The sequence below is a fragment of the Bos mutus genome, chromosome 25 (assembly GCF_027580195.1).
Source record: "Bos mutus isolate GX-2022 chromosome 25, NWIPB_WYAK_1.1, whole genome shotgun sequence".
In the NCBI taxonomy this organism is placed as follows: domain Eukaryota; kingdom Metazoa; phylum Chordata; class Mammalia; order Artiodactyla; family Bovidae; genus Bos; species Bos mutus.
The window spans coordinates 38,005,027-38,017,328 of record NC_091641.1 but is presented as its reverse complement, the minus strand read 5'-3'; the positions used below and the strand labels follow the sequence as shown (position 1 = coordinate 38,017,328).

At 52.9% G+C, this 12,302-nt stretch overlaps 1 protein-coding gene across 1 annotated transcript in view; it reads left to right on the top strand.

Moving 5' to 3' along the window:
• Window positions 1-12,302, top strand: part of SEC14L5 (SEC14 like lipid binding 5) — a 40,637-nt gene that overhangs the window by 23,823 nt on the left and 4,512 nt on the right. Inside the window, exons 7-15 of the mRNA XM_070362194.1 lie at window positions 1,448-1,560; window positions 2,710-2,899; window positions 4,679-4,767; window positions 4,866-4,936; window positions 6,505-6,676; window positions 8,044-8,178; window positions 9,191-9,325; window positions 9,960-10,187; window positions 11,384-11,562. Of these exons, the coding sequence (XP_070218295.1) occupies window positions 1,448-1,560; window positions 2,710-2,899; window positions 4,679-4,767; window positions 4,866-4,936; window positions 6,505-6,676; window positions 8,044-8,178; window positions 9,191-9,325; window positions 9,960-10,187; window positions 11,384-11,562 (1,312 nt within the window). The remainder of the gene's footprint in view (window positions 1-1,447; window positions 1,561-2,709; window positions 2,900-4,678; window positions 4,768-4,865; window positions 4,937-6,504; window positions 6,677-8,043; window positions 8,179-9,190; window positions 9,326-9,959; window positions 10,188-11,383; window positions 11,563-12,302) is intronic.

Genomic DNA, 12,302 nt, shown 5'->3' with positions numbered 1-12,302 from the left:
TGCAGTCATTCCGTTTGTTTTCTGATTGCGCCCTCCACACGTGGAGAAAGGGCTGTGCCCATGGAGCCGGCTCTTTGTGGACCATCTCCACCAAGTGCTGAGGGTCTAAGATGCCCATATGCCTCACCATGCCAGCATCTGCCACCCCAGCAGTTAAGAGCAGGTAACAGTGGGACTTCCCTGGTGGTCCAGTGGTTAAGAATCTGCCTTCCTGTGCAGGGGACATGGGTTCCATCCCTGTTCGGGGAACTAAGATCCCACATGAAGGTGAAAGTTGCTCAGTTATGTCTGACTCTTTGCAGCCTCATGGACTGTAGCCCGCCGGGCTCCTCTGTCTGTGGAATTTTCCAGACAAGAATACTGAAGTGGCGTAGCTGTTCCCTTCTCCAGGGGATCTTCCCAACCCTGGGGATGAACCCAGGTCTCCTGCATTGCAGGCAGATTCTTTACCAGCTGAGCTACCAGGGAGGCCCAATAGCCCACATGATATGGCCTAAATAAAATAAATACAAAAATAAATATTATAGTTCACATGTTAACCTCTAATTTCCAGTCCATCCGTCTTCCTCCCTCTCTCCTCCTTGGCAACCATAAGTCTGTTCTCTATGTCTCTGTTTTGTAGATAGGTTAATTTGTACCATATTTTAGATTCCACATATAAGTGATACTGTATTTTATTTGTATTTTTTTTTTTTTTACTAGAGTGGGTTACCATAATCCTCCTCCAGGGGATACCCCTGACACAGGGATCGAATCCTCGTCTCCTGCAGCTCCTGCATTGCAAGTGATTCTTTACCACTGAGCCACTGGGGAAGCCCTTGTCTTTCTCTTTCTGACTTATTTCACTTCGTATGATATTGTGTAGTTGCATCCCTGTTGCTGTAAATGGTATTATTTTGTTCCTTTTTGCGGCTGAGTAATACTCCATTGTATATATGTACCACATCTTCTTTATCCATTCATCTTGTCGATGGACATTTAGGTTTGTTTCCATGTCTTGGCTGTTGTGGATAGTGCTGCAGTGAACGCTGGGGTGCATGTATCTTCTTGCATTAGAGTTCTGTCTGTGTGTATGCCCAGAAACGGTGTTGCTGGATCATATGGTGAGTCTACGTTGAGTCTCCTGAGGAACCTCCACCCTGTTTTCCATAGTGGCAGCACCAACTGACATTCCCAGAGGGAGGAATGATCTTGATTTCCGAGAGTCAAAGGGGCATCTCACTCACCACGGTGAGATCCAGGCATGCCCTGGCCTGAGTTTTCAGATCGCCTTGCAAATGGGTTGCAAACTTTAGAAGATCTGAAGACCAGCCGCTCTTTGGTGAAAGGACTGCCCTACACGTGGAGCTACATTTCAGAATTGAAATCTGCCAGTGAGGCGAGGGCTCCAGAAAGGGTAGACAGTGCAGTGTCTCCTGCTTGTTCTGAACCCCCTCTTCTCCTCCAGGGGACAAGCTGGATGCGGACTACATTGAGAGGTGCCTGGGCCATCTCACGCCCATGCAGGAGAGCTGCCTGGTCCAGCTGAGACGCTGGCTGCAGGAGACCCACAAAGGCAAGGTGGGTGAGGGCCGGGGCTGCAGCCCCTCAGCCTCGGGCATGGGGTGATGGGCCAGGTACGCAAGGCTGGGTGATTAGCAATGCTGGACACTTCTCTCTCATCTTCTTTTTATTACATCCCATCTCGTGTGTTCTGTACATAGCACCGACAGCAGTGTTTCCCAGTCTCGGCACAGCTGACATTTGAGGCTGGGCAGCTCTCTATGGGGGGCTGTCCTGTGTACATAGGGTGTCGAGCAGCATTCCTGGCCCCCACCCACGAGAGGACAGGGGCTCTTCTCCCCAGGTTGTGGAAATGAAAAGTGGCTCCAGACCTTGCCAGTGTCCCCTGGGGAGCCCAGTCACTGCTCTGTAGCCCTACATTTACAAAACATGCATACTGTTCTTTTCTAAGAGATTTATATTTTTTTAATTTACCGTCTTAACTGTTTGTTTTAAAATTTTATTTTTGGCTGTGCTGGATCTTTGTTGCTGCGTGGGCTTTTCTCTAGTTGAGGCGAGCAGGGGCTACTCTCTAGCTGCAATGCGTGGGCCTCTCATTGTGGTGGCTGCTCTTGCTGCGGAGCATGGGCTCTAGGGCACGTGGACTTCAGTAGTTTCGGCTCATGGGCTCAGTAGTTGCGGCTCCTGGGCTCTGGAGCACAGGCTCAGTAGTTGTGGCACACTGGCTCAGTTGCTCCGTGCCACGTGAGATCTCCCCGGGCCTGGGATTGAACCCATGTCTCCTGCACTGGTAGGTGAATTCTTCACCACTGAGCCACCAGGGAAGCCCCCCCCACCAAGAGATTTAGTGACTTGGGAGGGTTGATTTTTGACTGCACGTGAACTTTGCCTTTAGACTCTAAGCCTCCAACATCATGGTCCACCATGTAGATCCTGATGTTCAGCTCTGTTGAATAAGAGCTTCAAGCTTCGTCATGAGTTGCTTGCCCTTCCTTCCCTCCCCCTACTAGGCAGGCCGACAAGTGAATTACTTTAGTGTTGGGTTGGGATATAACCTGTCTGCTGTTTCCTCATCTGTGAAATGGGCACAACATTAGTGCACATGTGCTTGCGTACACACACACACACACACACAACCAAATTACAAGTGACAATCTCAGTTTAGGGAACACCTTGCTAAGGGCTTTCTCCTCCTTCTTCCCTCAGATCCCCAAAGATGAACACATCCTTCGCTTCCTCCGGGCTCGAGACTTCCACCTGGACCGGGCCCGCGAGATGCTGTGTCAGTCCTTGAGCTGGCGGAAGCAGCACCAGGTGGACCTCCTCCTAGAGACCTGGCGACCCCCCGCCCTCCTGGAGGAGTTCTACGCTGGAGGCTGGCACTACCAGGACATAGGTACATGCATGACGGGGAGGGCACACTGGGGTCACCACTGAATGTGCTCTGAATGCCCCTCTTCCTTTAGCAGCTTGTTATTTTTCCTTTTGGTTCTTCTGGGCATCTGGAGATGCCTTTGAGATGACAGCTGATGTGAAGGCGGAGCTGGGGTAGACATATGGGCTTGAGGTGAGACAGATCTCCCAGGGGCAGGGTCAGCCCATCATTGCTTATTGTCTGCAGAATACTGTATTAGTGTCCTGGGGCTGCCATACCAAATGACCTCAAACTGGGTGGCTGAAAGCAACGGAAATCCATCCTCTCATAGTTCTGGGGGCAAGAAGTCTAAAAGCAAGGTGTGTGGTCCCTCTGAAAGCTCTAGGGAAGGATCCTTCCTGCCTCTTCTGGCTTCTGGTGGCTCCAGGTGTTCCTTGGCTTGGGGCCACATTCCCCTCCCCCCAGGTCTCTGCCTCTGTCTTCACCACCCTTCCCCCACTCAGTATCTCTCTGTTCTCTCTCCTGGGCCCAAGCTGATCCAGCATGGCTTCATCTTGAGATCCTTAACTAGTCATGTCAGCAAAGAACCTATTTCCACACAAGGACACATCCCGAAGTTGTGGATGGACATGAATTTGGGGGCAACCCACTACAAATATCATCTCTGGGTTTTTCAAAGTGAAAGTGCCATTGAAGCCAGCACCTGTTACACTTTTCAATGTCCTTGTTCAAAATTAAAATGTTAAAAATTCATATGTATTGATCAAGGCAAGTGCTCGAGTCTCCCGAAAAACCGGTTGGCACATTTGCTTTCAATATATAGTCGATCTTTGTTCTTCATGGATTCTGTATTTGTGAATTTGTCTGCTCATTAAAATTGACTTTTAACCCACAGATCAATGCTCAAGGTGCTTTCACTGTCCTTCATGGACAGAGTGACCAAAAGTGGGCGTCCCTTCCCACCTGAGGCCAAAGAGTGTCCTCCTGTCTCCCTGCCTCAGCCCCTACTATAAATGAGTCTCCTTTCTGCAGTCTATTTAGTGCCATTACTTTTTTGTGTGTTTTTGCATTTTGTGCTTTATGTGTGTGTTGATTTTAAGTCATGGGAAAGTGCTACGCTCCTAAGTGCAAGAAGGCTGTGATGTGCCTTATGGAGAAAATTCATGTTTGATAAGCTCCTTTCAGGCAGAGTTACTAATGAATCAACAACATAAATTAAACAAGATGTCCTCAAATAGAAACACATGCAAAACAAAGTTAATACTGGTCGGCTGACAAAAATGTCATGGTCAGAGGCTGGCAGGAACTTAACCTCCTGTCTCCCCCACCTTAGAAGTGGTTCTGTGTTTCCTGATTCAGTATTCGAGGTGACTTTATAGAAATTAACTACTGCAAATAATAAGAATTGATTGTATGTATATAATATGTATAAAGTATTAAACTTAATATATATATACAATATATATAGTATGTTATATATGGGCTTCCCTGGTGGCACAGAAGGACGGTAAAGAATCTGCCTGCAATGCAGGAGATCTGGGTTCGGTCCCTGGCTTGGGAACATCCCCTGGAGAAGGGAGTGGCTACCCCCTCCATTTTTATGGCCTGGAGAATTCCATGGACAGAGGAGCCTGGGGGCTACAGTCCATGGGGTAGTAAAGAGTCGGACACGACTGAGCGACTTTCATAATATACATCGTGTGTTATGAGCGACTGACCATGCACATAGAGCATAATGTGTCCTAAGCATTATGTAATTCTGTCTCCCTTTGTTCCCCTCCTCCCTCCCCCACCTCAAAGATGGCCGCCCACTGTACATCCTGCGTCTGGGCCACATGGACACCAAGGGCTTGATGAAGGCCGTGGGGGAGGAGGTGCTGCTGCGGCATGTGAGTCGGGGTCCCCGCTCCCAGGAGCCCCCACCCCGGGGTTGCCCGTGGCCGGAGCAGCCAAGAGAACGTTTGCCAGCCCCTTCTCTGCCTTCTAGATTCTTTCCGTCAACGAGGAAGGACAGAAGCGGTGTGAAGGGAACACGAAACAGTTTGGCCGTCCCATCAGGCAAGAACCCGGGCTGGGGGGGGCGGGGGCACTCCCCCCTAAATAGTAAAAACAGCCAAGGTTCACTGGGCATGGATGCCAGGCCGGGCAGCCTGCTAGACGCTTCATAGAGATGCCCTCCTCTAATTCTTACAGCGACCCTAATGAGGCAAGTTGTCCTTGTTCTTTACGGAGGGGGAAACCAAGGCTGAGAGTGGTGACGTCATCCAAGGCTGCTGAGTGGGGGAGGGGCGGAGCTGGGGTTGGAACTTGGTCCCGGCTGGCTCTGGCTCATGGGTTTTCTGCCTGTGCCACGCAGCCTCCTGGACTTGGCTTTTTGAGATGGGCTCTCCCACCCCCAAGATCCACCCTGGCCGTCTCCCAGGCATGTGAACTTCGCAGGTGTCAGGGTTCATCCATTGACCCACTGCCCCCTCTGGCTGCCCCAAACTCTCCTATTCCTGAGTGGAGTTTCCCACACCAGTCCTCACAGGGGTGTTACCGGCAAAGGCACTTAACCTTTCTGAGCTGGGGCTTCCTCTTCTGTAAACACTTCCAAGGGTTTCCTTGCATGCATGCTGAATCGCCTCTGTCAAGTCCAACTCTTCGTGACTCCATGGACTGTAGCCCACCAGGCTCCTCTGTCCGTGGAATTTTCCAGGCAAGAATACTGGAGTGGGTTGCCATGCCCTCCTCCAGGGGATTTTCCCAACCCAGGGATCGAACCCATGTCTGTTGCGTCTCCTGCATTGGTACTTTACTACTAGTGCCACCTGGGAGGCCCTAGGGTTTCCTTATGGCTTATCAAAAAGAATGACTTAAGAGGGGATACATACCAGGGATTCCCTCATAGCTAGTCAGTAAAGAATCTGCCTGCAATGTGGGAGACCCAGGATTGATTCCTGGGTGGGAAAGATCCCCTGGAAAAGGAAACGGCAACCCATTCCAGTATTCTTGCCTGGAGAATCCCATGGACAGAGGAGCCTGGTGGGCTACAGTCCATAGGGCATAAGAGTTGGACACGACTGAGCAACTAAACCAGCACCAGCACCAGAGGTGATACAGCTTCCCTGGTGGCTCAGACGGTGAAGAAACTGCCTGTAATGCGGGAGACCTGGGTTTGATCCCTGGGTTGGGAAGATCCCCTGGAGGAGGGCATGGCAACCCACTCCAGTTTTCTTGTCTGGAGAATCCCATGGACAGAGGAACCTGGTGGGTGACAGTCCATGGGGTCGCAAAGAGTAGGACAGGACTGAAGCGACTTAGCACGCAGGCACCTCTTTTCAACAGTTATTAGTAACACACTGCTGATGTCCTGATGAGGACTCTGCCCCATCACTCAGCTCTCAGGCACTTGAATCTGGGCACTCCGGCCTTGGTGTGTGCGCTGAGAACCCCCATGCCATGTGGCCTCCCCATGGGGGGAGGGTACACGAGAGTGTCCTGCGGTCCCTGCCCCAGAGCTGCCTCGCTGAGACTCTCTGTCTGTCCCTGTCTGTGGGCCCCTGGGTCCCCGTGGATGTTGCTGGGGGCTCTGAGGGGTGGGGGTGGCAGAACGAGGTGGAGTGAGGCGGGCATCTCTGCCGCAGCTCCTGGACCTGCCTGGTGGACCTGGAGGGTCTCAGCCTGCGGCATCTGTGGCGGCCCGGGGTGAAGGCCCTGCTGCGCATGATCGAGGTGGTGGAGGGCAATTACCCCGAGACCCTGGGCCGGCTGCTCATCGTGCGAGCCCCCCGCGTCTTCCCCGTGCTCTGGACGCTGGTGAGAAAGAGCAAGGAGCCTGAGATGGGAGAGGGTCCCTCTGGGATCTGCCTGTCCGATGATCCTGTGTCAGTTCTTCTCAGTAACGGCTTGACTGAGGTTTAATTCATTTCCCATAAAGTTCACCCCTTCTGGGACTGCCCTGGTGGCCAAGTGGTTAGGGTCCTGGGCTTTCATCACTGTGGCCCGGGTTCAATCCCTGGTCGGGGAACTGAGATTCCGCAAACCCCTGGTCAGAATCAGGACTCACCCAGCTGGCTCCGGTGGGGGTGTGACCCACTCTCAGGAGGGTGGGCAGGATGGAGTGGCCCCAGGGGCTGGCCACTGCTGCAGGCCCTGACCACCCCAGGGCTGGACAAACAAGAGGAAGGGATGTCCTTGTTACGAGAGCCCTGTGAGGACTGGCACAGGTGAGGGGGTGCTTCCAAGGGCACTGGAGCAGGGAGGGAGTGGGGAAAGCAGTACCCACCTCCCAGTGCCTACACCACGCCCTCACTGGCCACAGCAGATGACAGCCAGCTTGCTGAGGCCCACAGGGACCACCTCCCGGGGTGGGGTCTGAAGAAGTGTGACCCACCCAAAGTGGAATTTCTTGCCCCCCATTAATCTCCTGCCTGCGACATTGGCCTGTGCTCTGCTCTGCCAATTGCCTGGTTACCCACCTCCCTCCTCCCTCCCTCCCTTCCCCAACTGTTCACTGAGTCAGACACCACCCCAGAACTGGGATGGCATGAAAAACCAGACTGACAGGCAGCTTAGAGTTCAGTATTGAAATACATTCCATCCGGGATAAACAAAACATGTTATCCACACAATGGAATATTATTCTGCCATGAAAAGGGAGTTCTGGTTCACACTACAACATGGATGAGCCTGGAAAACATGAGGCTCAGTGAAAGAAGCCAACCACAGAAGGCCACACGTTGCGGCATTCCCTTTCTGTGAAATGTTCAGAACAGGCAAATCATAGAGATGGGAAGCATATTGGTGGTTTCCAGGGGCTGAAGGGGAAGGAGAGGGGAGTGACTGCTGGCAGATCTGGGATTTCCTTTTGGGGGAGTGAAAATGTCTTGGAATTAGAGGTGATGGCTGCACAGCATAGTGGATGAACTGAATACCAGAGGATTGTTCACTTTAAAATGGTTAATTCTGGGATTTCCCTGATAGTCCAGTGGTTTGGACTTGGAGTCTCCACTGTAGTGGGTACAGGTTCAATCCCTGGTCGGGGAACTAGGATCCTGCAAGCCTTGCAGGGCGGCCAAAAAATAATAATAATAGAATAAAATATTTTATTTTCTGTGTTCTGTAAATTACACCTCAATTAAAAAAAAAAAATCTTTCCATCTTGCCTTATCTCCCCATTTCAGATCAGCCCCTTCATCAATGAGAACACCAGACAGAAGTTCCTCATCTACAGTGGCAGCAATTACCAGGGCCCCGGAGGCCTTGTCGATTATCTGGACAAAGATGTGATTCCTGACTTCCTTGGGGGAGAGTGCCTGGTGAGGCCTCAGCGGACCATCTGCACCCATGGCGGGATGGTCTGTGGCCTCAGGGAGACACGGCCACAGATGGCAGGAGGCTGGGGGAGGGCAGACCCCTGTGCGTGCTCTGAGCTGGGGAGGACCCTGCTGGCTCTTTGGAGGCAGAGCTGGTCTTAGAAGCTGCCCCTACGAGAGGTGACTCCTCTTTGAAGGAGGGACCTTATGCTGGTGCTTTCAAGAGCAAAGCTGAAGTTTCCCAGAAGCTCAGAGACCAGGCCGTCAAGGGCTTACCCTTCTGAATCCCCATCTAGTAGGTTGCCAGGCAGAAGTTAGCATTTAGCTGCTGACTTTGCAGCCTCTACTGCAAGGGGAGGAGACTCAAATGTCCCAGCGGCCGGGACTCAGGAGCTAGTGTACCCAAAGGGATTTATTTATTCCCAACTTACAGCTGCACGGCAAGGGATGATCAGGCAACAGGTTCCAGGGGAGGTGCCCCAGACACCTTTTATCATTTCCCCTGGGGGTGAGGCAGGGGGTGACCCTTATCTCATCTGATGCGGGAGGGCAGGTCCTTTCCCTTCTCCAGCAGAAATCTCAAACGGGACTTCCCTTGTGGTCCACTGGTTAATAATCTGCCTGCTAACGCAGAGGACATGGGTTTGATCCCTGATCTGGGAAGATTCCACAAGCCTCGGAGCAACTAAGCTTGAGCTCCGCAGCAAGAGAAGCCACTGCAGCAAAGAGTAGCCCCTACTCGATGCAACTAGAGAAAGCCCACACACAGCAACAAAGACCCAGTGCAGCCAAAAATAAATAAAATCTCAAAGAGCAATCCTGCATGATTTCAGGGTTAAAAAAAGAGAGAGAGAGAGACATTTCCTAGGAATTTTGCCAAGCTTGCCAGGTCTCTCCGATTGTCAGGCTCTGTATGCATGTTGTAAGTGTGGTTTCAGGGGTCACAGAGCGCCTTCCTCTGGGTCAGCCAGGCCTGGCTGGGCCCTGACTGTCACCCGGTGTCTTTGTCCCCCAGTGTAATGTCCCTGAAGGAGGACTGGTCCCCAAGTCCCTGTATCTGACGGAAGAGGATCAGGAGAATGAAGACCAGCTGTGGCAGTGGAGAGAGACATACCACTCAGCCAGCGTGCTCCGCGGGGCCCCCCACGAGGTGCTGGGGTCCCGGGCTGGGAGGGCCCGCTGGGTTGGGTGTCATCTTAGGATCAGGGACCTTGAAGCAGAGACTGAGATGAGGGTTCTTGTGCCCATGACTTGTAGAGGATCAGCCTCAGGAGAAACCCTTAAGGAGGGCGGTGTGTGTGCTAAGTCTTTTCAGTCATGTCCGACTCTTTGCCACCCTATGGACTGTTGCCTGCCAGGTTCCTCTGTCCATGGGATTCTTCAGGCAAGAATACTGGAGTGGGTTGCCATTTCTTCCTCCAGAGAATCTTCCTGAACTCACATCCCTTACGTCTCCTGCATTGGCAGGCGGGTTCTTTACCACTAGGGACAGAAGCTAAACCACGAGCTGGCTGCAGCCATGGTCTAGCCCAGTCTGATCCGAGGGGAGAGCGGTGCAGGGGGCTGGCCTCACATCAGCTTGTCACTGGCTGTGGTCACCCTGGTGCAGGGAATCGTCCCAGATGATTCAGACAGAGGTGGATCTGTTTGTCCAGAGCAATTTTTGGACTTGGGGTGGGGAATAGAGACCAGGGTGGGCACCCACACACCTGCAGCTGACTTCTGCATCCCAGCCCCCTCCAGACCAGACATTCAGACCTCATCTGTCACCTGTCCCCTTGCAGGTCACCGTGGAGATTCTGGAGAGGGAGTCAGTAATCACCTGGGACTTCGACATCCTCCGCGGGGACGTGGTGTTCAGTCTGTACCATGCCAAGCAGGCGTCCATGCCGGGCCCCCGGGAGCCTGGGGCCAGGGCCAGTGGGCAGCTGATGGACAGAGGCTGGGCTCTGGGTGCAAATTTCAGCTGCGTGGAGGCCCCGCTCATCTGCCGGGAAGGGGAGAGCATCCAGGTCATCTCTTGGGTCATTTATTCATTCATCACGATCATGCAGGACCGAGTGTCTGCCGCGTGCCAGGGTTCCGGGGGAACAGCAGTGCACAGATTGGACCCGGTCCCTGGCCTCAGAGACCCCGCAGGACAGTAAGGGAGAAAGACAGATGTGGGCAGGTCCGAGACCTGGTACCCCAGGGCCCCATCTTCAGCATCCTCCCAAGACTCTTGTCAGAGATGCAGGTTGCTGGCCCCATGCTGCGTGGCGGGCTCAGAAGCCCTGGGTGTGGGGCCTGATGTCTGCCTCCTTCACGTCGGCCTGGTTTCCTGATACACGGTCACGTTTCAGCACCCACGCAGCAGGGAGACTGTAGGTCTGGAAACAGCACTTGGGGACATGCCACCAGAACTTGGGCCACCCTGCTGACCACCTCCCCCCCATACTCCATGGTGCTTGCAGGTCAAACATCACTGGCCCCAAACACACACACACTCACACACACACGCATGCACTGGTGAGCAGTGGAGATCTTGCTGGAGGTGACATAGGTGAATTGGGCAGATGGCTGTCACATCACACACCAGCATCTTCTGCCCCGGGGTCCCACTGAACATCAGCCCTTTTACAAAGTTGCTCTTCTTATAAAGACTGACACCCTCCTATCTGGCTGTCCCTCTGCTCTCGGCAAACTCTAAACACCTTTAAGCTCCCTCTCTGTGTGTGTAGGCTCAGTTGCTAAGTCATGTCTGACTCTTTGCGACCCTATGGACTGCAGCCTGCCAGGCTCCTCTGTTCATGGGATTCTCCAGGCAAGGCTAGAATCTCCAGGGGAATCTTTCCTGACCTGGGGATTGAACCTGCATTTCCTGCATTGGCAGGCAGGTTCTTTACTATCAGAACCAACTGGGAAGCCCATACACCCCTTTCTCCAGGTTTCCTCAATTTGCAAATCCCACTCAGCAGGACGAAAGCCCAAGAAAATCCAGGTTTTTAGCCAAACCACACATCTGTAGTTCCTGCACCCTCTAGGCCCTGACTTCCCCACCAGATTAAAAGGGAGGCTCTCAGTTGCCATGGATATGGGGTAACAGCAGAGGGGAAGCACAGGTGACTTTGGGACACCCCAAAAGGAAGGATTTGCTGGCGAGCTGGTTTAGAAAGGGGCCCCTCTCCCCAGGAGGACTGGGGCCTGAGGCTTGGCTTTTGTGTTTCAGGGCTCCCATGTGACCCGGTGGCCTGGCATCTACCTGCTGCAGTGGCAAATGCACAGCCCCCCTGCCCACGTGGCCTGCAGCCTCCCGGGTGTAGAGGATGTCCTGACGGCCCTGCACAGCCCCGGCCCCAGGTGCAAACTCCTCTACTACTACGAGGTGCTGGCGTCTGAGGACTTCAGGTATGGGGCCTCCCGACTCCCCACCCCTACTGCCGGGCCAGGCCTGCATCACGCCTGAGGTCCCTTCCTTCCAGGCTGGGGGCACTTCACTCACCTCCTCCACTTGCCCTTGAGCTTCTCTAGGGGTGGGGCCCTGACGTGGGCACCGATAAACTTTCCAGTGGCTCAGCCCCTTATCATGAGCGATCGTATCACTCTTCTGCTTCAGCCTCAGCTGCAGAAACTTCCCTTCAAATGAAACCCCAGACAGAGGCCCAACACACCAGACTGATTGGGTGGGTGGGAGAAGAGGGGCCTGAGCCCTCCTATTTGTACCTTTCCTCACTCCTAGAATTCCATCAAACTGGGTTTGGTTTGCTTCTAGAACATTCTAGAATTATGCCTCACAGGACAACTCTCCCCCAGTGTTGCTGACAGAGAGACAGGGAGGTTAAGACCTCCAAGCACTTCCAGCTTGCTCTGTGACATCAGGCAAGTCACTTTACCTCTCTGAGCCCCAGCTGTTAGACGGGGACTGCTGGATCCCCTACATCATGCAGTTGTCCTGAGGATAAGATGGGTGGGGAAAGTCTGTGCATACAGTAAGCACTCAATAGTGGTTTCTTCCAGGCCTTGGGTTTTATCTTTAAAAAAAAAATTTTTAAACTTATTTAATTGGAGAATAGTTACTCTAGAATATTGTGATGGTTTTTGCCAAACATCAACATGAAACGGCCACAGCTCGTGTTCTATCTTTTAAA